Source organism: Peromyscus eremicus, unplaced genomic scaffold (genome assembly GCF_949786415.1).
Source record: "Peromyscus eremicus unplaced genomic scaffold, PerEre_H2_v1 PerEre#2#chr22_unloc_1, whole genome shotgun sequence".
NCBI lineage: Eukaryota > Metazoa > Chordata > Mammalia > Rodentia > Cricetidae > Peromyscus > Peromyscus eremicus.
Window position 1 is genome coordinate 11,512,476 of NW_026734286.1, and position 20,437 is coordinate 11,532,912.

The 20,437-nt window shown below is 60.3% G+C and overlaps 2 protein-coding genes across 4 annotated transcripts; one reads left to right on the forward strand and one right to left on the reverse strand.

Annotated features, from left to right (window-relative positions):
• Positions 1-7,296: 7,296 nt before the first annotated feature.
• On the forward strand, positions 7,297-10,124 carry Plppr3 (phospholipid phosphatase related 3). Its single transcript, XM_059251688.1, has 6 exons — positions 7,297-7,591; positions 7,676-7,811; positions 7,945-8,140; positions 8,255-8,312; positions 8,395-8,568; positions 8,793-10,124. Exons 1-6 carry the CDS (start codon positions 7,358-7,360, stop codon positions 10,122-10,124), a joined length of 2,130 nt encoding a protein of 709 aa, XP_059107671.1. The 5' UTR covers positions 7,297-7,357.
• A 227-nt stretch (positions 10,125-10,351) lies between these two features.
• Ptbp1 (polypyrimidine tract binding protein 1) lies at positions 10,352-20,117 on the reverse strand. 3 transcript variants are annotated; one of them, XM_059251686.1, is made up of 14 exons: positions 19,969-20,117; positions 18,241-18,271; positions 16,027-16,102; positions 15,544-15,869; positions 15,293-15,463; positions 15,096-15,206; positions 14,857-15,031; positions 14,611-14,688; positions 13,830-13,975; positions 12,758-12,791; positions 12,268-12,360; positions 11,941-12,157; positions 11,728-11,805; positions 10,352-11,649 (listed from the first exon to the last, which is right to left on the reverse strand). In XM_059251686.1, the coding sequence occupies exons 1-14, from the start codon at positions 19,974-19,976 to the stop codon at positions 11,517-11,519; spliced, it is 1,677 nt and encodes a 558-aa protein (XP_059107669.1). In that variant the 5' UTR covers positions 19,977-20,117; the 3' UTR covers positions 10,352-11,516. The 3 variants fall into 3 exon arrangements, with proteins under 3 accessions (XP_059107669.1, XP_059107670.1, XP_059107668.1); XM_059251687.1 differs by lacking the exon at positions 14,611-14,688 and having other exon boundaries at positions 15,544-15,863; positions 16,030-16,102; XM_059251685.1 differs by lacking the exons at positions 16,027-16,102; positions 18,241-18,271; positions 19,969-20,117 and having other exon boundaries at positions 15,544-15,900.
• Between the last annotated feature and the right edge of the window lie 320 nt (positions 20,118-20,437).

A 20,437-nucleotide genomic window follows, 5' to 3' on the forward strand; every position in this document is an offset into this window, starting at 1 on the left:
AGCCCAGGCTGCCCTTGAAACTCAGAGATTCGCCTACCTCTGCCTCTGGAGAGCCGGGATTAAAGGTGTGTGTTACTTCATTTGTTTGTTTTTGAGACAAAGTCTGACTCGGCAGTCCAGGCTGACCTGAGACTATGTAGCCCAGGCTAGCCTGGAACTCACAGTAATCCTGCTTCGTCTTCCTGAATGTGGGAACGGCAGGCTTGGACCACCACACCAATTTTTTTTTTTTTTTTTTTTGAGATAGGGTCTAGCTCTGCAGCCCAGGATCTACTGAAGCTCACAGCAATTCTCCTGCCTCATCTGCCCAAGAGTGGCACACCACCACACTGGCATGCCGGGCTTCGTACAGGGCATCTCTGTGCGGCAGGAGCATTTGCTGTGTGTGGCCACCAGGCCTGGCGAGCTTGCTGTTTCCACAGGGAAACTCTGAGAACGTGGGTCGAGGTTGAGTCTGAGAAAACAGGAGTCAGTTTGGCAGGAGAGTGCAGGAGCAGGTGGAGTGGGGAGGGCTGTGTGGGAGCAGAGCAGGGTGCATACAGCAGGTGCTCAATGGATGCAGCCCTCCATGCCCCATTCAGATGAGCCTTGGGCTTATTTTCCTTTTCTTATTTTGTGCATGTGTGCCTGTGGGGTGCCTGTAAGCTCACGAGTCCTCTGAGCTGTCCACTTTAGTTTTGAAACAGAATCTTAAGAGGTAGCGCTGGCTGGCCGGGAACTCATGGAATCCCTCTGCCTCTGTCCCACAAGTGGCTGAGGTTTCAGATGTACACAGCCACCCCCAGTTTTACCTTGTGTTTGGAGACAGTCTCTTTGGCTTGCTGATGAGGTGAGAATCAGGGATCATCCACGCTGCACTGGGGTTAGATATGACACTATGGCCGGCTTTTTATGTGGGCGCTGGGGATTCAAACTCAGGTCCTCGTGCTTGTAACACAACCACTTTACAGACTGAGCCATCTCCCCAGCCGCCTCCCCCCACCTCTTCTCTTCAATTCTTCTTTGAAGACAAGGTCTTGCTGTGCAGCCAGGGGGTCACAAGTGTCTGTGAAAGGCCTGGTATACAGTAAGCACTCAGTAGATAGCTTAAGCACTAAACCGATAGAATGATTTCCTGGCTTCTCTGGGCCTCAGTTTGCCCATCTGGGATGGGGTGGGGTCAACCAGTGGCTACCTTACAGGGCTGTCTCGGCAGAGCGGGAAACGTTTGCAAACAGCAAGCGCTGCGTAAGTGCACAGGGGTCTGGAGGGTGAGGCGGGCCTGGAGGTTGGACGGAGGAGAGGAGGGGCAGGGACGAGGGCAGAGGAGGAGGGGAGGGCAGCCCCTCCACCCCGGTGTCTTTGTCTCTTTTCGCTCAGGCGCCCAGGGACCTCACCATGGAAACCGACTCCAGCGAGCCGCGGGCACAGAAGACCTGGGGGCCAAGGACTCGGCGGCCGTGAGAAGCGGGGAGACGACTGGGGGCCGCGGGGCCCCGCCTCCCCCACACTCGGCCGCACATCCCTAGGTCCCCGAGACTGATCGTGCGCGCTCAAGGCGCACAGAGGGCGCGCGCAAGGGGCAAGGTAGGAACCCGGATCGCCGTGCCCGGCGGGGCCGGAGACCCTGGGACCCGCAGAACCGGAGGCGGAGGCGCCCGAGCCGGGGGCGGGGCCGGGGCGGGGCCCGAGCGGTTTGCCCGGCGAGCAGACAAAGAGCCCGCGCCCCGCGCCCCGAGCCCGGGCCTCGCATCCCTCCCACGCGGGGGCCCCGGCTTTGTGTCCGCGCTCTGCAGCGGACTCCGCCCTCCCTGCAGTCGCCAGGTGAGCGAGCCGCGTGCGCGCGCGGGGGCTCCCGCATCCCCCTTCCCCAAGCACCCCTCCTCTGCTCCAGCCTCAGTTTCCAGAACCACCCTGCCCAGCCCCTGTCTCCCCACCTGCGGACTCTATCTGCGCACCTCCTGGTCTCCAGCGCGCCTTTGTCCCCCTGCAGCCTGGGCCTACAGCGCCCGCGTCGTCATGATTGCTATGAAGGAGAAGAATAAAACGCCGAAGGACAGCATGACGCTCTTGCCTTGCTTTTATTTCGTGGAGGTGAGTGGGGGGCCAGGCAGATAGGTCTTCATGGCGTGGCGCTTCCGAGACAATCCCCTCCACGCTGCGGGGACCGGAGCCTGCACCGCAGAACCAGGGCACCTGGAGCTGGGATGGGGATAAGGCTGGGTCCAAGGACCAGGGCTCTGCAGGTCGAGTAGGAGTTCCAGAGACTCGGAAGGGTTCTTTAGACCGTGGAAACAGACCAGGGGAATGCTAGGACGGGGTGGGGGGGGGGAGTTTCTTTTAAGGACATGGGTGAGAAGCTAGCTGGAGGGGCTGGAAATTGGGGCATTGGTGGTGAACAAGTCCCAGCTAGTGAGGGTGGGTGCTGGGCGCTGGGCCCACAGCACCATGGGTGCATCTGAGCCCTCTTTTGCTAATGGCACGGCTGTGTCCCCCCCCCCCCCAGGCCGCGGCTCCCCAAGGCTAGCCAGCTGTGGTGGAGAACTGAGGGGTCTAAAAATAGAAGACAATAAATGCATTCACTTGGTGCATACTAAGTGTGGAGGGCGGCGTTTCCCTCGGAATGACAGGATTCCGGGGGTACGGGAGCTGTAAGCCGGGCCGAGCCCACCCCGGCAGGTGAGCCAGCGTGCGCCGCAGAGCGGTTGGCATGCTTGTCCCGAGATGGCATTGAAGTGTGACAATAGATTAGCCCGGCCCCAGGCTCTGCCCTCCAGCGGGCCAACACCAGAGCCCCGAATCCTTCCAGAAGTGCTTACAGCCATTTCTGTCTCATTTATCTAAAATTATTATCATGAATGTCTTTAGTGTTAGCAATAGAATCCAGGGCCTGGACCTTATCAGACCTGGGCTCCACCTGACCACGCCCCCAGCCCCTCACTGGGGATTCTGGGCGGGGCTCCACCCTGACCACGCCCCCAGCCCCTCACTGGGGATTCTGGGCGGGGCTCCACCCTGACCACGCCCCCAGCCCCTCACTAGGGGATTCTGGGCGGGGGCTCCACCCTGACCACGCCCCCAGCCCCTCACTGGGGATTCTGGGCGGGGGCTCCACCCTGACCACGCCCCCAGACTCTCACTGGGGGATTCTAGGCGGGGCTCCACATGACCACGCCCCCAGCCCCTCACTGGGGATTCTGGGCGGGGCTCCACCCTGACCACGCCCCCAGCCCCTCACTGGGGATTCTGGGCGGGGCTCCACCCTGACCACGCCCCCAGCCCCTCACTGGGGGATTCTGGGCGGGCCTCCACCCTGACCACGCCCCCAACTCCTCACTGGGGGATTCTGGGCGGGCCTCCACCGGTGAGCCCGGGCCTCAGCCCCAGTTCAGACGTTCACTTTGTAGCCCAGGCTGGACTTGTATTCCAGATTAGGCTTCCGTCTTCTGTCTCTGCCTCCCCGACGCTGGGGTGACAAGCACCGACCGCCATACGGTGCTAAGGTGGTGTGGTGCGAGCCTGTGGGGCGTAGGAGCTCACCCGGCAGCACTGACGGACGGACGGACAGCATGTGTCTTCCTCCATCGCTTTTGCTTTTGACAGGCCCTCGCTGGCTGGAGGCTTGCTGGGTTACCCGGGCGACAGGCACACCCAGCTATGCGCGCCTTGCTCTGTGGTGCTGGGAACTTGAACTCGATTTCCTCTTTTTTTTGGGGGGGGGGGTTCGAGACAGGGTCTCCCTGTGTAGCTTTGGAGCCTGTCCTGGACTAGCTCTGTAGACCAGGCTGGCCACGAACTCACAGAGATCCTCCTGCCTCTGCCTCCCGAGTGCTGGGATTAAAGACTTCACCGCCGCCCGGCTCGGATTTCCTCTTAATTTATTATTTTAAGGTTTTCCTCTTCAACATAAGGGTTTTTTTTTTTTTTTTTTTTAGGTTTTAAAATATTTATTTAGTGTGTGCGCGCGTGTGTGCTGTGGCTAGAGTGTGGAGGTCGGAGGACAGCATTCGGTTATTCACTTCCACCATGTGGGTCCAGGGATTTGGATCACACTCAAGTGCTTATACTTAGCAGCAAGCCCCTTTACATGCTGAGCCGTCTTGAGGGCCTATCCAAGTCCTTCGTTATGCAGGGAGGACTTGACTGAGCAATGCCCACAAGGTGCCCTGGCCCTTTTCCCTGCAGCGTAGTACTCCACCGCCCACGGCAGGACACTACCTCGCTTCTGAACCTTCATTTTCACACAGAGTTGCATTGTTCACCCCGGTGGCGGGGACAGGTTGAGGAACCCTAGCAGAACAGACGTTGGGAAAAGGGTAGTTTCCTTTTGTTTCTTTTGGGACTGGTTTTCTTTGAATAGCCCAGGTAGATTCAGAACTCGGAGCCATTCTCCTGCCGCGGGCTCCCAAGTGCCGGGGTGGCAGGTGTGCGCCACCGTGCAGGCAGAGGGAAGTGCCGCGTTTCACAGGCCCTGCTGTGTTTGCCCACACTGGCACCGGCACCCCGTGTGAGCAGCAGATCTTACCAAAGCGTGGGCCTGAGGCTGTCTTCGCTCGGCTGCTGCTTTATTTCCAGCACAGACGCGTGTCGCCTTCTGTTGGGGCCGCGGCTCCAACCAACCCTATAAATGGAAAATCCCGTGTGGAGAAGGAAGGGCACTGAGGGCCGGCCAGGGCGCTGTGGCGAGGGCCGGCCAGGGCCCTGTGGTGAGGCTGCAACCTGAGTTCTGTCCCCGCGACCGGCACAGTGCGGAGCCACGACTGTATTTCCTCACCCACAATAAAGAGGAGCAATTGAAGGGTGGCTGGACATGGTGGCACTCGCCTTTAATCCCAGCACTCGGAGGCAGAGGCAGGGGGATCTCTGTGAGTTCCAGGCCAGCCTGGGCTACAGAGTGAGTTCCAGGCCAGCCTGGGCTACAGAGCGAGTCCTGGGTCTCAGAAGGAAAGAGAGGAAGGGAGAAGGGGACTTATTCCCTCCGCTGACACAGGCTGGCCACAGCCCGCCACCCAGCCTCGTTGGGGTATCACCCGTCTGAGCTGTTTTAAAACAATGGGGCACACTCTTCGTGTAACTGGCTGAACACTGGAAGGCAGCGCAGTCCTGAGCAGTCCTGTGTGTGGCCAGCACCGTTAGACACCGAGATGTGGCAGGCCCCCCAATGATGACATGGAGACTTTATATTGGTCAGGAATGCGCGCCCTGGTTTAGGCTTGTCCCACCAGCTCTTATAACTTAATTTAACCCGTTCCTCTTCATCATCTTTTGCCTCGGGCTCTTTGCCTTTCTTTCCTTCTGTATGTTCTACTTTTCCTGCTTCGTGTGTCTGTCTGTCTGTCTGTCTGTCGGCTGCCTGGCTGGCCGGCCTGGGGTGTGCTCCTCTCTCCTCCTCCCTCATTCTCTCCTCCTGTTCATGCTCGATGCTGGCCAGCCCTGCCTGTGCCCCGACTGCCCAGCTGTTGGCCGTTCAGCTTTGTATTAGCCCAATCAGGTGTCTTAGGCAGGCAAGGTGAAACAGCAACACACCTTTACCTAGTTAAAGAAATGCAGCTCAACAAATACAACACATCTTTACACTGAGACATCATGGTCTCAGGTAGCCCAGGCTGGCCCTGGCTTCTCTATGCAGCTGAAGCTGGCCTTGAACCCCTGATCCTCCTGCTTCCTACTCCTCAGTGCTGGGACTTCCTACGTGCCAACCTACCTAGCACTTTACCACCAAGACCAAGTCCAATATTTATTTATTTACTGAAGCAGGGTTGCAGTATGTAGCCCTGACGGACATTTCCTCTGTGCGCCTCCACTACCCTGTCCCGTCGATGTAATTTTTATTTATGTTTATGGCTGTTTGCCATGAGCGCTAGGTGCATGCAGAAGCCTGTGGAGGCCGGAAGAGGACACAGAAGCCCCTCCCTGGAACCAGAGTTACAGAACGTTGTGAGCTGCCCTGTGGGTGCTGGGAATTGAACCCCGATCCTCTGGAAAAGGAGGCAGCCCTCTTAACCATTGCCCCATCTCTCCAGCCCTTGGCTTTCACACACACACACACACACACACACACACACACACACACACACACACTTGTTGTTTGTTTGTTTGTTTCTTTTGAAAGGTTTCTCTATGAAGCCCTGGCTGTCCTGGAACTCGCTCTGTAGACCAGGCTGGCCTCGAACTCACAGAGACCCACCTGCCTCTGCCTCCCGAGTGCTGGGGTTTAAGGCGTGCGCCACCACTGCCCAGCCCTAGTCCTTTCTTTTTTACAGCTGGGGAAACTGAGGTACACAACTGCCCCAGGCAGATGTTGTCACTCATTTCATTCATCTGCCTCAGACCTCTTGTACAGCAGATCAATAAATGTCCTTGAGAGTAACTGCCCACCCCTGTCACCCAGCACTCCGGAGGTGAAGGCGGGGATTAGGAGTTCAGGGCCATCCTCAGCTACATGGTGAGTTTGAGGTCAGCCTGGGACATGAGATGCTACATAAATGAATAAATAAATTGGATGTTCCTTTTGTTAACCCCGCTCCCTCCGTCCACTTTTCCGGGTACCTTCAATGACAGTTATTCCCCTGCCTGAGCCCCCAGGGCTCCCTGTTCTTTGGAAGGGAGTATGGCCCTGGTGTCGTACTCCAGGTGGTGAGGACATCTGCCTGGTCAGTACAGAGGACTCAGGCGTGAAGAAGGGGCCTCTGCAGCAGCCACACACTGGGTGCCATTGGAGGCTGCATAGTGAGCAGGTGATGGAGGATGGGACAGGAACTGCCACTAGGGGAGCAGCTCTGGGGAGGGCTGGCGAAGGCATGGTCTACTGCCTGCAGTCCCGGCTGTATGATGAAAGCCGGGCGGCGGCGGTGGCCTTCAACCCCTGCACTCGGGATGCAGAGGCAGGCGGATCTCTGAGTTCGAGGCCAGCCTGGGCTAGAGAGTGAGATCCAGGACAGGCTCCAAAACTGCACAGAGAAACACTGTCTCGAAAAAAACAAAACAAACAAAAAAAGAAGGACTGGTTAAGTAAGCCTGGTTAAGGAGGACCAGAAAGGAGAGGGCTTCGAACAGAAAGCGGGGGAGCCTAGAGAGAGAAGTAGAGATGTACGTGTGTGTGTGTGTGTGTGTGTGTGTGTGTGTGTGTGTGTGATGGATGCATGAAGAGATAGGCGGATAGATGGGAGACAGATGAGTGGGTGATGGGGGGATGGATGGGTGAGTGGATGGACAGATGGGTGGATGGATGGATGGACAGATGGGTGGGTGGACAGATGGATCTGAATGTTGAGGAAGGCCTCGTGTGGCTGAACCATTTCCTGGGTGTGAAATGGCTCTTCCCTCTTGCTGTGTGGCTGGGCTGCAGAAATGGGTGTGTGAATCTGTGTGCCATGCTATGGTGGGATGGTCAGTGACCCAGACCCCCATCTCCCTCTCCCCAAAGCTGCCGATTGTGGCCTCCTCCATTGTGTCCTTATACTTCCTGGAGCTGACCGACCTGTTCAAGCCGGCCAAAGTGGGCTTCCAGTGCTACGACCGCTCGCTGTCCATGCCCTACGTGGAGACCAATGAGGAGCTGATCCCCCTGCTCATGCTGCTGAGTCTGGCCTTCGCCGCACCTGCGGCCTCCGTGAGTAGCCTGGGCCAGGGCCCCAGGTGCTTGGGTCCCTCCCTGTGACCCCGCCTGACCTGCCTGTTCCTGGGGGGGGCACAGATCATGGTCGGCGAAGGCATGGTCTACTGCCTGCAGTCCCGGCTGTGGGGCCGCAGCCCCGGGGGCTCAGAGGGCACCATCAACGCGGGCGGCTGCAACTTCAACTCCTTCCTCAGACGCACAGTGCGCTTTGTAGGTGAGTGACTGTGGGGCTCCCCGATCCTGCCTTAACGTCCATTCATGGGGGGGGGCGATACGGAGTGGACAGGCTTCCGGGGGAACGCCCCTCCCCCTGCTCCCTTCCCCTGGCCTGGTCCTCTCGCCCTCAGGTGTACACATGTTTGGCCTGTGTGCCACGGCTCTGGTGACGGACGTCATCCAGCTGGCCACCGGCTACCACACGCCTTTCTTCCTAACCGTCTGCAAACCCAATTACACTCTGCTGGGCACTTCCTGTGAGGCCAACCCTTACATCACACAGGACATCTGTTCCGGCCACGACACTCATGCTATCCTGTCGGCTCGGTGAGCTGGACCCCAAGCCCCGCCGGGGGACGGTCACTCTCCCTGCTCTGGTGACCTTGGGGAAGCAGGCTGCCTGCCCCCAGGCCAGCGCGGCTGACTCGGTGCCTCTTGCAGGAAGACCTTCCCGTCTCAGCATGCCACTCTGTCTGCCTTTGCCGCTGTCTACGTCTCGGTGAGTGACGGCCCCAGTGCTGTTCCCTGTGCCCATCTGTGGGCAGTAGCTGCGACCTGACCCTGCCTCCCTGTTGGCCCAGATGTACTTCAATTCGGTCATCTCGGATACCACGAAGCTGCTGAAGCCCATCCTCGTGTTCGCTTTTGCCATTGCCGCCGGCGTCTGTGGCCTCACGCAGATCACCCAGTACCGAAGCCATCCTGTGGATGTCTATGCCGGCTTTCTTATTGGCGCTGGGATCGCTGCCTACCTGGTGAGGAGGAGGTCTGGGGGAGGAGGCTGGCCGGTCACCAGTGGGATTTGAGCAGGGAGGCTGCGTGGCGAGGGTTTCCGGTAGTGGCCTGGGGTCTGAGGGAAGAAGGCTTCTCCCACTGATCCTGCACGCTCCCATCAGCCGTAGAACGCCGGCGCCCCCCTGTGGCCCGCCGGCTCCACCACCGGTGGACAGCAGGCCTCACCAGCCCTTATCATCCCTAGGCCTGCCATGCGGTGGGCAACTTCCAGGCACCACCTGCAGAGAAGGTGCCCACGCCAGCGCCTGCCAAGGACGCCCTGCGGGCGCTGACGCAGCGGGGCCACGAGTCCATGTATCAGCAGAACAAGGCTGTCAGCACAGATGAGCTGGGCCCTCCGGGGAGGCTAGAGGGTGTGCCGCGGCCCGTGGCTCGGGACAAGACCTCTCTCGGCAGCCTGAAGCGAGCCAGCGTGGATGTGGACCTGCTGGCCCCACGCAGCCCCATGGGCAAGGAGGGTATGGTCACCTTCAGCAACACACTGCCCCGTGTCAACACGCCCTCGCTGGATGACCCCGCGCGGCGTCACATGACCATCCACGTGCCCCTCGACGCCTCCCGTTCCAAGCAGCTCATCAGTGAGTGGAAGCAGAAATCACTGGAAGGCCGCGGCCTGGGACTGCCCGATGAGGGTAGCCCTGTGCACCTGCGGGCCCCGGCAGAGCCCATGGCAGAGGAAGAGGAGGAGGAGGAAGAGGAGGAGGAAGAGGAGGAGGAGGAGGAGGAGGAGGAGGAGGAAGGACCCGTACCGCCTTCACTCTACCCCACTGTCCAGGCTCGGCCAGGGCTTGGGCCCCGAGTCATCCTGCCTCCAAGGCCAGGGCCCCAGCCGCTCGTGCACATCCCAGAGGAAGGCGTGCAGGCTGCAGCTGGCCTGTCACCCAAGAGCAGCTCATCAGTGCGGGCCAAGTGGCTGTCCATGGCTGAGAAGGGCGGGGCCCCAGTGGCCGTGGCTCCGTCACAGCCACGGGTGGCCAACCCACCCAGGCTACTGCAGGTCATCGCCATGTCCAAGGCAGCGGGGGGCCCCAAGGCTGAGACAGCCTCATCATCTAGCGCCAGCTCCGACTCTTCACAGTACCGCTCCCCCTCAGACCGTGACTCTGCCAGCATCGTCACCATCGATGCTCACGCACCCCACCACCCAGTCGTGCACCTGTCTGCGGGCAGCACGCCCTGGGAGTGGAAGGCCAAGGTGGTGGAGGGTGATGGCTCCTATGAGCTGGGGGACCTGGCACCCCGCGGCTTCCGAAGCAGCTGCAAACAGCCTGGCATAGGCCCGGGGTCCCCAGTCAGCGACGTGGACCAGGAGGAGCCCCGGTTTGGAGCTGTGGCCACTGTCAACCTGGCCACTGGGGAGGGTCTGCCCCCACCAGGTGCAAGTGATGGGGCCATGGGTGCAGGCAGCCGTGAATCCACGCTAAGGCGCCAGGTGGGTGGGCTGGGGGAACGGGAAGTGGAGTCCGAGGCCGAGAGTTACTACAGGAGGATGCAGGCCCGCAGGTACCAGGACTAAGCCTGGCACACCTGAGCGGGTGGATGGAGAGGGCTGGCAGCATCTACAGCGCCAATAAAAAGGTTGATTGTGACAATATCCTGTGGTCTGAATGGTCCTTAACCCAGTGGGAAGACACACGCTGAGGTCGGGTCCTCATAGGAGCCCTGTCCTTTCTGCTCTGTGAACTGACCCCCAAGATCCCATGCCAGGCCCTCCAGTCCCCAGTGCCCAATGACAGGCAGAGGCGCAAGACACAGGCATTTATTGAGTCCAGGCCCAGCCCGGCCGTAGCTCTACAGCTCAGAATGAAGGGCTCAGGGAAGGCACAGGTTAGAAAATTGCTTTAATGGAAACTCCCCCACACACCATCTTGGGCGGGGTGGAATGTGGCCAGGGTTGGCCCGGGGACAATACTGAGCCTGTAGTTGTTATCAAAATATACATCTGTCACCATAAAAAAACCTGCTGCACCGCCTCAGCCCCACAGGTATAAAAATCATAAATATTTACACTCTTGACGCTCCTTCACAGAACCAAGGTCCAGGGCACCCCTCCCACAGAGACAGGCTAGGCACAACGGGGGCATTCGGGAGGGGCGTTAAGGCCTAGAGGTCAGCCCCTCACCCGGGCCTAGTCAGAGGCGGGCAGAAAAGAAAACTTTGGTCCAAAATTTGAAGGTAGGAGCCCACTGGTCCCAGAGCTGTTTACCCCAGGCGGAGGCGGCACTGGCCTGTGCTCCACCTGCAAGTTGGTCACCGGGAAGGAGGGGACGAGCGCAGGGACATAGAAGCTTCGAGTACACACATACCATTGTATCATTGCTATAAAAAGTTACTTAAAACTATATCTCTTGCATATAAATGGAAAAAGATTCGGGTATTTGGTCAAGTGGAAATATTGCTAGGCACAGGTGTCTGCGACCACACAGAATAGAATACAAAGGTCACATGAGGCTCGGCAGCTAAGGATGGCCTGGGCCCCGACATGGGAGAATCATGTCACTTGATTATGAGGGTGGGGGCGGTGGCCCCAGCTCCTGCACGGCATAGGGAGTCTGTGGTGCAGGCCGCTGGCTCACCTGCAGGTCTAGAGACAGACTGGTGGCCTGAGAGGATGGGTGTGCGGCCACAAGGCGGGCTGGTTTGTAAGGCACGAGAAAGCGGCTGTGTCGGGGCACAGCTGTGGCCTCACGCCTGGGCCCCTCAAGGCGTGGTGCTGGGCCTGACTGGGCCTCTGTGGCCCAAGCCATTTCCTGCCACACCAAGGTGGACTAGATTTAATTTTTTTAAAAACAGGTAAACTGATCTCTCTTTAAAAAAATAAAATCTCTGGTCTGTAAGGTCACTTCAGCTGCTTCTTAAAGTGGCTTTTTTTCTGGAATGGTGGAAGCTGTCGCCGGCCCTCGGGCATCTAGATGGTGGACTTTGAGAAGGACACACGCAGGTGGTGGTTCTCGCCCAGGTCATGGTTGTGCAGCTCAATCAGCGCCTGCACCGCCTCCTCCACAGAGCCCATCTGGATCAGTGCCATCTTGCGGTCCTTCCTGCAGGGGTGGGTGCGGGGTGGTCAGAGGGGCTGGGGCAGGGCAAGGGCAGAGGGCAGAGGGCAGGACTGTACTTACTGGAAGAACTTGAAGCCTTTGACCACACCACCATTGCTGGAGAAGAGGCTCTTGAGGTCGTCCTCTGACACGGAGGGCCTACGGAGAGACAGGAGGCATCTGGCTGGGGCCCACACATCCTGGGGCCCCCCACGGGGGGGGGGGGGGGGACACGACACAGCAGACACAAGGACTCGGAGCCCTTTAGGGCTCACAAAGGCCTGACCAACTCACGGGATATTAGAAAGGTGGAGAGTGGCTGAGGGCGGGAAGATGTTCTGGAAGTTCTTGGAGCCCGGCTTCTTGAAGCGATGCAGCGGTGAGCTCCCGTAGTCCTTGGTCAGGCCCTGGTCTTCCTGTCCCTCGCGAGGCAGCTGCACACTCTGATGCTTTGACAGTGTGATGCGCACTGACTTCCCGTGCAGCTTGTGCCCATTCAGGTGGCTCATGGCTGGGCAGAGGGTGTGAAACACATGAGCAGCAGGGCCCCATGCTCGCTTGCCTCCCCCCACCAGGTACAGTCAAAGCCAGTGTAGGCCCGTGCCCTCCAGTGGCGCTCACCCAGCTGGGCCTGGCTGCCATCCGCCATCTGTACAAGAGCGTTCTCCTTCTTGTTGAAGAGAATCTTCACCCGCTGCACATCACCGTAGACGCCTTTGAAACCCAGGACAGAGTCTGAGACACCTGGCCTCCTCGCCTCTCCCACCCTCCCACTGCCCACCCCGCGCAACCCGCACTCCCGGCAGGCCAGGTTTGTTTAGTGGGCGCCGGGAGCCCGTGTCTCATAGCCCAAGGCCTGCTAACGGGCGCTGCGCTCGGCAGTCTCGGGACTCCAGACGGCTGTCAGAAGAGCCACGGACACATGCTACTGACACGCTTGGCTCTGGAAGCATGCAGGGTGGTAACCATGCGTGTCTACTCAGTACAATCCGCAAACCGGAAACAAACCACGGACCCAGGCAGAAGGCCAAACACAAACTCAATAGTACATCGCAGGGTGTAAAATAACCAAATAAATGAAACCAAGGTAATAAAAGTGAGAATAACATACCGAAGAGAATAAAGAGGCTTTGGGGTGTGACTCTCTTTAGAGACAGCAGAGGAAGGCAGCAGGGGACAGGGAGAGGGAGAGGTCAAGGGGGCGAGTGCCAATCGTCCACGAGGAAGACAGTCCCCGCAGGCGAGCAGTTCATGATGATGAAGTTGTCAGGATGTTAATATTCAAGGGCAGGTTGGTTTCCGGAGAGCGGGTTTGAGAGGGGAGTTTGTTTTTATTGATTTATGTTTTGTTTGTTTCAAGCAACAACAGGAAGCAGAAGAACCGTGCAGTCAGTTGGCAAAGAAATTCCGGATCAGGCAAGAAAAAAAATGGGAGGGGAGGGAGGAAAGAAAAAAGTAGCAAAACACAGGTCAGTAAATACGTAGGAGAACGAGGCAGTGTTCCTTCCACACGCACTCTCGCACACGCACACACTTGTACACGTTCACGCATGTGAGAGAGGCACTACCCGCAGGCTCGAGGACGTGGGCCAGCACTGCGGCCGGCCGAGACTAAGGCAAGGAGCGGAGCCTGGCAGTTCCCAGGCGGCGGACGTGGAGCTCAGGACAGCCGCGGCGGCGTCAACTGGCTGGAGCAGGCCGGCCTGAGAGCCACAGGAGCCAGAGCGCAGCCTGAGGCCCGGCCACGCACAGCCCCGTCCTGCAAAAGCGATCTGAGCCTCAAGGGCCACCTGGGCTCCGTCTACCGAGCTCCAGCCACAGAGACAAGCTGGCTGGCACTGCCTGAGCCACCCCCTTCTAGCAGGCACTCCCAGGCCGCCTTGCTGTGCCCCAAATTAACTCAGACTGCCTTGTGCAGCAAGGAAGACACCCCGGCTGAGCACCGAGGGCCTGAGGGCCGGGGTGTGAATGGAGCTGAGAGGAAAACAGAAAAACCTCAGAGCGGCTGGGAAGGAGCGGAGGCCAACAGCAGCAGACAGAGGGGCGGCACGCCTGTGCCCGCGGCGCCTGGGACACCCTGAGCCGCTGCCTGCCATCCAGTGCGCCCACCAGGACCTGTCTGTGGTCAGTCAGCACCCCACCACTATTCCAGGGACAGGCAGACCAGAGCAACACCCACATACCTCAGGGTTCAGGTTGCTGACCAGAAGGACGGAATTCCCGGTACCTGCCAGGCCTGGGATGGCAATGCGGCCAGCTGCAGCAGCCGCAGCCGCAGAAGGTATGGCCAGGGGGGCCAGCGCTCCGTGGACGTTAGGAACAGAGAGGCCTGCAAGGGAAGGTAGTGTGGATGTGAGCCTGGAGGGCTGTGCCAAGAGGGGGCAGGCACGCGGCCTCTTCTCGCACACGGCCACAAGGTGTCGCCTGGCTGTGGCCTGCACAGAGGCCACACACACCACCTGACACAGCGGCCAGTCTGGGTGTGTTCCGACTGCATGCGCCCGACAGCACAAAAGCTCTGATTGACACGGGCCCTCTGCAAGCAGGGCCTGCCAGACACGCCCGCTGTGCACGCATGCGGCGCCCATTCCTCCATGCAGGCCCGGGCGGCACGCGGAGGCCGAGGCCCATGCTCCTCAGCCCTGGAGGCCACTTGCTTACCAGGCCATTAAATTCAATCTACTAGGGACACTGCGTCCTCGTCCTCGCCCAAGGTGCTTGAAGGGAACCAGACCAAAGACTGTGTGATTAGTGGCTTGTTGCTAACGCCGACAGACACAGGCACCTGGCCCAGCCTCGCCTGAGACTACCCTGCCCTAGCTGCCTGAGGATGCTGCCAGAGGCCCCTTCCCCTCTCCCCGGAAGGGGGCCCGGACCTGACACTCGGGGCCAGAGCCTCCCGGTCTATGGGCAGCTATGGGGCTGTGGGCATGCAGGCGCCGGGGTCAGGATGAGCGTGAATACCTGCGGCCTGCGGGATGGCAAAGGTGGGAGGGAACCCGGCTCCTGCATACGGAGAGGCTGACATAATGCCGGGCGCACCTAGAAACAAACAGACACTAATCACTGCACCTCACCTCACGGCTGGGCCGGGCACGGGCACACTGCTGAGGGGCTGGGCTGGGCAGTGCCAGGGCGCCGGGGAGCCTGACAGAGCTAGGTGGCCTGTCCCACCCCGCTGACTTGGTACTTGTCAGCACAGCGTCTTACCGAAGGCTGCGGCCATGGTCTGGTCCAGCGAGGGCTGGCTGTCCCCAGAGGGCAGGTCGGGGCGCGTGTAGTCTCGGCTCTTGTCGTTGTTGTACTTGACGTTGAGACTGGTGAGCTTCGAGAAGTCGATGCGCAGCGTGCAGCAGGCGTTGTAGATGTTCTGGCCGTCCAGCGACTGTGGGAGACAGAGGTGAGTGCGGGCCAGGCAGAGGATCGCCCACCCCAGAAGTCCTACTCACCAGCTTGGCATGCTGGGCGCTCACAGGGTCAGCATACTGCAGCAGCGCCTGGAACTGGTTATTCTTGGTGAATGTGATGATCTTCAGGACTGTACCGAACTTAGAGAAGATCTGCAACAGAGACGTGTGCGTGAGCTCCAGCTGTGTGTGGGCAGATGGGGACCCACCCAGCCGGGGCAGGGCATGCACCCACCCACCTGGTGCAGCACATCCAGGGTCACTGGGTAGAAGAGGTTCTCCACGATGATCCTGAGCACTGGGCTCTGGCCCGCCATTGCCATTCCCGCATCCACAGCAGCAGCAGAGGCCGCCAAGGCCAGGTTTCCAGACTGCACAGAGTTTACGGCCTGCAGGGCTGCCTGGGCGCGCTGTGGAGGAATCATCATGAGCTATGACCCAGGGCTGAGGCAAGGAGCCCCCCGCCCGCCCGCCCGCCCTGCAGACGCACTGCCTGGTTGGGTGAGCTGTCAGTTTTGAGCTCCTTGTGGTTGGAGAACTGGATGTAGATGGGCTGTCCACGGAGCACGGGGGCCACCGACGTGTAGTAGTTGACCATGGTGTTAGCAGCCTCCTCTGTGTTCATTTCAATGAAGGCCTGGTTCTTCCCCTTCAGCATAAGGAGGTTGGTGACCTTCCCAAAGGGCAGCCCCAGGGAGATGACCTCGCCCTCAGTGACGTCACTGGGCAGCTTGCGCACGTGGATGACTCTGGAGGGGACGCCTGTGCTCCTGTTGTCCCCTTTGAACTTCTTGCTGTCATTTCCATTAGCTGAAAAAGGGACAGGGCACATCTGGGGGACTGCAAGCCCCCCCACCCCCGTTTGCTGCCTCTGGCAGGGTCTTGCTCTCTCTTACCCGTCCCGTTCCCAAGCCAGGCTTCCCCAGGGCACAAGCACCCCTCTATAGAGAAAGCACCCCCTGGGCATCTCCCTCACCTGCTGAGGCCGAGCTGCTCATGATGAAGGGGCCGTTGCTGACACAGGTGGAGAAGAGCTCGTCGGATCCCCGCTGAGAAGAGAGCAAGGTGGACCCTCAGCTCCGGCTGGCCCACCCCTTTCCTACCGTTCCCTCTCATTACACAGCGGCCCAGAGACTTCACACTGCCCACGCCTGCCTGCCTGCCCTTCTGTGCTCACTACCAGCAGCAGCCTTCACTGGTCACCGGGGCCTGTGCCAGCAGCCATGTGGGAGGCCCCGCCTGGCGGGTCGTCTGCCCAGAGTGCACAGCTGCCAGCCTCGCGGTCCCCTCCTGGCAGAGCTGGCGGCAGCTTCCGGAGAAACAAAGCCCAGCCTTGCTGCTACCCCAGCCCCGCTGTCCTGGCTACACTCCAGGACAAGGGACCGTGGCTGTACCTGGTGAGTAGGACCATCCAGTGATGGAAGCCACTCACTGGGGAACCCGCAAGCTGACCCACAGTGGGGGATCCCTTCTCGCCAGAAGCGAGAAAGAAGCAATTTGTTTGCTGAGTAGTTTGGCTGAGCCATCCCAAGAAGCACGGGAGACCTAGACTCAGGACAGCAAGAACCCACAGACCAGAGCTCCCTCCCTAGGGTAGAGCTCCCTGGTCATCTATTCCTAGCTAGCCGCAGACCCTGAAGCTGAACACCCAGGGACTCTGGGGACCACCACCTCGTCCACGTCTTGTTCCATCTTCATTCAACAAGGAACAGCCTAACTATCTCCCCAGGAAACTTCCTCACTGCCCAATCCGGCATCATCAAGGGCACTGTCCTTCACCTTCCAACACTTGCACTGACCCTGATAATGAAGGCCCAGGGCTCGGAGTAAACAGGTCTAGAGACCAGAGGCCAGCACCTCAAGCCCTTCATGACCTGCACCCACCTGAAGCCTGCATCAGAAAGTGTGGCCACACTAATGTCTTAGGAGCAAGGGCTGCAGAGGGACTTGGACCTGCCCGGCCTGGGAGGCAAGACCCTGACATGCAAAGCCCAGACCCACATATCCACATCTGAGCTGCAGGAAGTCACTTCCTGTTGGCAGCCAGTCTCCCATGAGGTCCCTCAAGCTGACCCTAGTGGGAGGGTGGCTTCCGTCTGGACTGGGCGGGAGGAGCAGTACTTCCTGCAGCTTGTTCCTGGCAGGCTGCCGGGCCGTAAGTCTCCCCACAGAGGCTCAGGAGCCCATGACTGTCAGAGGAAACTCCAGCCACCTGGGCCAATAGCCCCAAGCCGCTAGGCAGACAAAGGCAGGCACGTGAGAACACGGCACAGGGAAGCCCCTGGTCAGCCAGGCCTGGTCTCTTTCTCCACCCAGAGCTCCCTGCTCCTAACTAGTCCAGTATGCGCTCTGTGGCTAGCTGGAATTAAGTATTGTGAGGACAAGTAGCCGAGGCAATCCAGGTTAACAGCACCTTCACCCAGACATCCGCTGTCACCTGCAGGCCTGTACTTTAAGAGGGCCTCCCTCCCCCCACCTCGGAACACACAGGTTTATCTGAGGGAAGATCAGCAGGCAGGTGGAGACAGCATCCACTCAGGAAAGAATGAAACTAGTCCAGACAGCAGCCTGGTAGCAAATCAGGGGCCGTGGCTGAGGTGGCCCTTGAGGACGCGCCTGCAGGGCCTTTTGAGGGGAGGAAACTACCGCCACCCACTACAGCTTAACAGGCAAGTCTAAATAAATAGCCCATCCAACAGAGCAAGACCAGTCCTGACACAGACCCGCAGCTGTCACCTCAAAGGGCAGGACCCGCGAAGCCCTGCTCGCTCCAGGCCCGACCCTCCAAGTGCCAGTGCTAGAGGTATATGCTCTTGTCTCCCCAGCTACTTGGGAAGCTGAGGCGGGGGCATCTGAGCCCAGGGTTGAGACCTGCCCGGCCAGCAGAGGCTCAAGTGCCAATCTTCACCTCAGAACATGCCGTAGACTTCCAAACCAAACCCACGTGGGCAACATCAACTAAGTGCCCACATGTCCGGAACACTTCTTAGATGAAGGCAGAAGAGCCTCCAGTCACAGGAAAGGGTCCTAGGCCCCGGATCACTCGGGTGGCAAGTGTGTGTGCACCTGTGCCATCCTCTGCCTACTGGTCTCTGTAGACTGGACCAGCGCCCGCCACCCTGCAGCAGGCACCATCTAGCTTTGACTACAGCAGGGCTGTGTGCAATGCCAAGCAAGAGACACCTACCTTTGTACCGACTGCTATGTCTGGGACGATGCTGTGGAGAGAAAAAGAGATGTCAGCACTGGGCTGCAGGGCCCTCTGCCGTGAACCACCCACTGAATCTCAACTTGAAAGGGGGCCACCATTGTCCTCGGAGCCCTGCCTCCCTCCTTCCACGATGGACCCTGGTCCCCTCTTCAAACACATCCAGAGGTCCACTTCCTACGAAGTCTACAGTGATCTGGGTCCACTCCTCAATCCCGGGCATCCTACAATGCTGGGAGCCGGGAAAGCAGGTAAAGGCAGTAGCCAAGGGCAGTGCTTCCTGAGTGGGGGCAGGGAGCTCCAGGGCCAGGCTGCTGGCGGCAGTCAAAGTGGCCTTGTTACCATTTACAAACCAACAGAGCTGCCTGGATACACCCCGGGTTACTGATCAACCCCAGCCCCTCGTGACTGCGCTCTGCTCACCTGCTGCACCTAGCCTAGGCAGCAGCAAGCCCGCCATGGCTGGCCAGGTTCCCAGGCCAGGAAGTGGTGGCCGGGTTGTGTGTGTGACACTGACCCTTGGCGGGCACCTCTCTGCTGTATTTCACGTCTACCAAAATTCTGGGACAGTTTCTGTACAAAGCCCTGGCTGACCTGGAACTCACAGCGACCTGCCTGTCTCTGCCAGGATTAAAGGTGTGCACCACCACGCCCGGCTCAAAGATCCCTAGTAGGTTGCTAAAAGGCTGCATCTGAAGGCTCTTCCTGTCATTTCAGCACTCAGAAGGCTGTAGCGGGAGGACCGCAACACGTTCCCGCTCAAGGTTGGAGGCCAGGCCTACGTATTTTATAGGGCTGATCCTTAAAGGAGGAAACGGCCACCAAGGGTCGTGATTCACAGCGCGGGGAAGGCTAGGGTGGGAGCACCCCAAACTTGTTTCCAGAAAGAGGCGGGGATTACTGACGCACGCCTTGAACCCCAGCACTCGGGAGGCCGAGGCGGGCGGGTCTGGGGTGGAGGCCAGCCCGGGCTGCAGCGAGACCCTGTCTCCAAAACAAACGGCGAACTACAAACAAAAAGTGGCCGAGTGGAGTGGCAGCTCCCGGAAGGAAGCGAGCAGGAGGCCGGACGCCAGGCCGGCGCCCGCCCTGGCCACCGACCCGAACCCGACCCTCGGCCCTCGGCCGGGGGTCTCCGGAGCCGTCCCCCGCCCCGACACCTCCCCTCCCCACAAGGCGGGCTGGGCGCGCGCCCTCAGCAGGGGCCCCACGCACGCATGCATGCACGCGCTACGCGGCGCGCGCCCTCACCACGCACGCACGCGCGCGCGCGCACGAGCAGCGCGAAGGCGCATCATTCCTCGGGCACGCGGAGAGCCGGCACCGACCGGAGGCCGGGAAGCGGGCAGGGCCACGGCGCCGGCCCCGTTCGGGGGAAGCGCGCCTTACCGGGGGAGCGCGCGTGCGTGCACGCGGAGGGCGGGGAGGGGGCGCCGGGCCGCTCCGGAGGAAGCGCGCGGGCACCGGAAGTGCGCCGGGCGAGAGGGTTCAGGGGCGCCGCGGGCTGGGTGCGGCCACCCGAAACCGGCCCGGGTTCCCCGCTGGCCTCCGGCGCCTGGGGTTCCGAGCGCGCCACGCGGACGGAGGCCACGCACGCGCGCCGCGGCGGTTGGCGGGGCCGGCGGGGGCCGGCGGGAGCCCGGGGGCGGCAGCCGAGCCTGGGGTGCGGCGCCGAGAGTGGCGGGCGAGGGGCGCGGCACTACTCACCCGTCCATGGCACACCGAGCAGACCCGCGGGGGACGGAGCGGAGGCGCAGGAATAGCAGGAACCGACCCAACGGCTCCGAGTTATAGACTCACAAGATGGCGGAGACGCCCGCACACGTCCCCCGCGCGCGCTACTCATTGGCTCCCGCCGCGGCCTGTGGGCGTGGCGAGCCCGTCCTGCCCCCGCCAACGCCTCCCATTGGCCCGGGAGCGACTTCGAGGGCGGGACCCGGACAGGCCGCAGGCGGCTATTGGGCGCAACTTCCGCCAGTCAAGGCGGAAGACGGAAACTACCGGTGGGGGAGGGGGAGGGCGTGAAGGAGGAGGAGAACGTGATAGCATCCGAGCCAATAAGTGAGCCTCCGGCCGGCCTGTGCGGAGCCATCTTGAGAGTGGGTACGTGGCGGGTCAGATGCAGAGAAGCGTGCTAGCGGGAGGTTGCCGCCATGGTGCAAGCGGGCAATGGAAG

Coding starts and splice junctions, on each gene's coding strand:
- Plppr3 (XM_059251688.1), top strand. CDS start 7,358: ATGGTGGGATGGTCAGTGACCCAGACCCCCATCTCCCTCTCCCCAAAG. Junction 7,812..7,944: donor ACGCACAGTGCGCTTTGTAG/GTGAGTGACTGT, acceptor TCTCGCCCTCAG/GTGTACACATGTTTGGCCTG. Junction 8,313..8,394: donor TTGCCGCTGTCTACGTCTCG/GTGAGTGACGGC, acceptor CTGTTGGCCCAG/ATGTACTTCAATTCGGTCAT.
- Ptbp1 (XM_059251686.1), bottom strand. Junction 12,361..12,757: donor AAGCCTCTTTATTCTCTTCG/GTATGTTATTCT, acceptor TGGGTTTCAAAG/GCGTCTACGGTGATGTGCAG. Junction 11,806..11,940: donor CTCCACCTTTCTAATATCCC/GTGAGTTGGTCA, acceptor GTCTCTCCGTAG/GCCCTCCGTGTCAGAGGACG.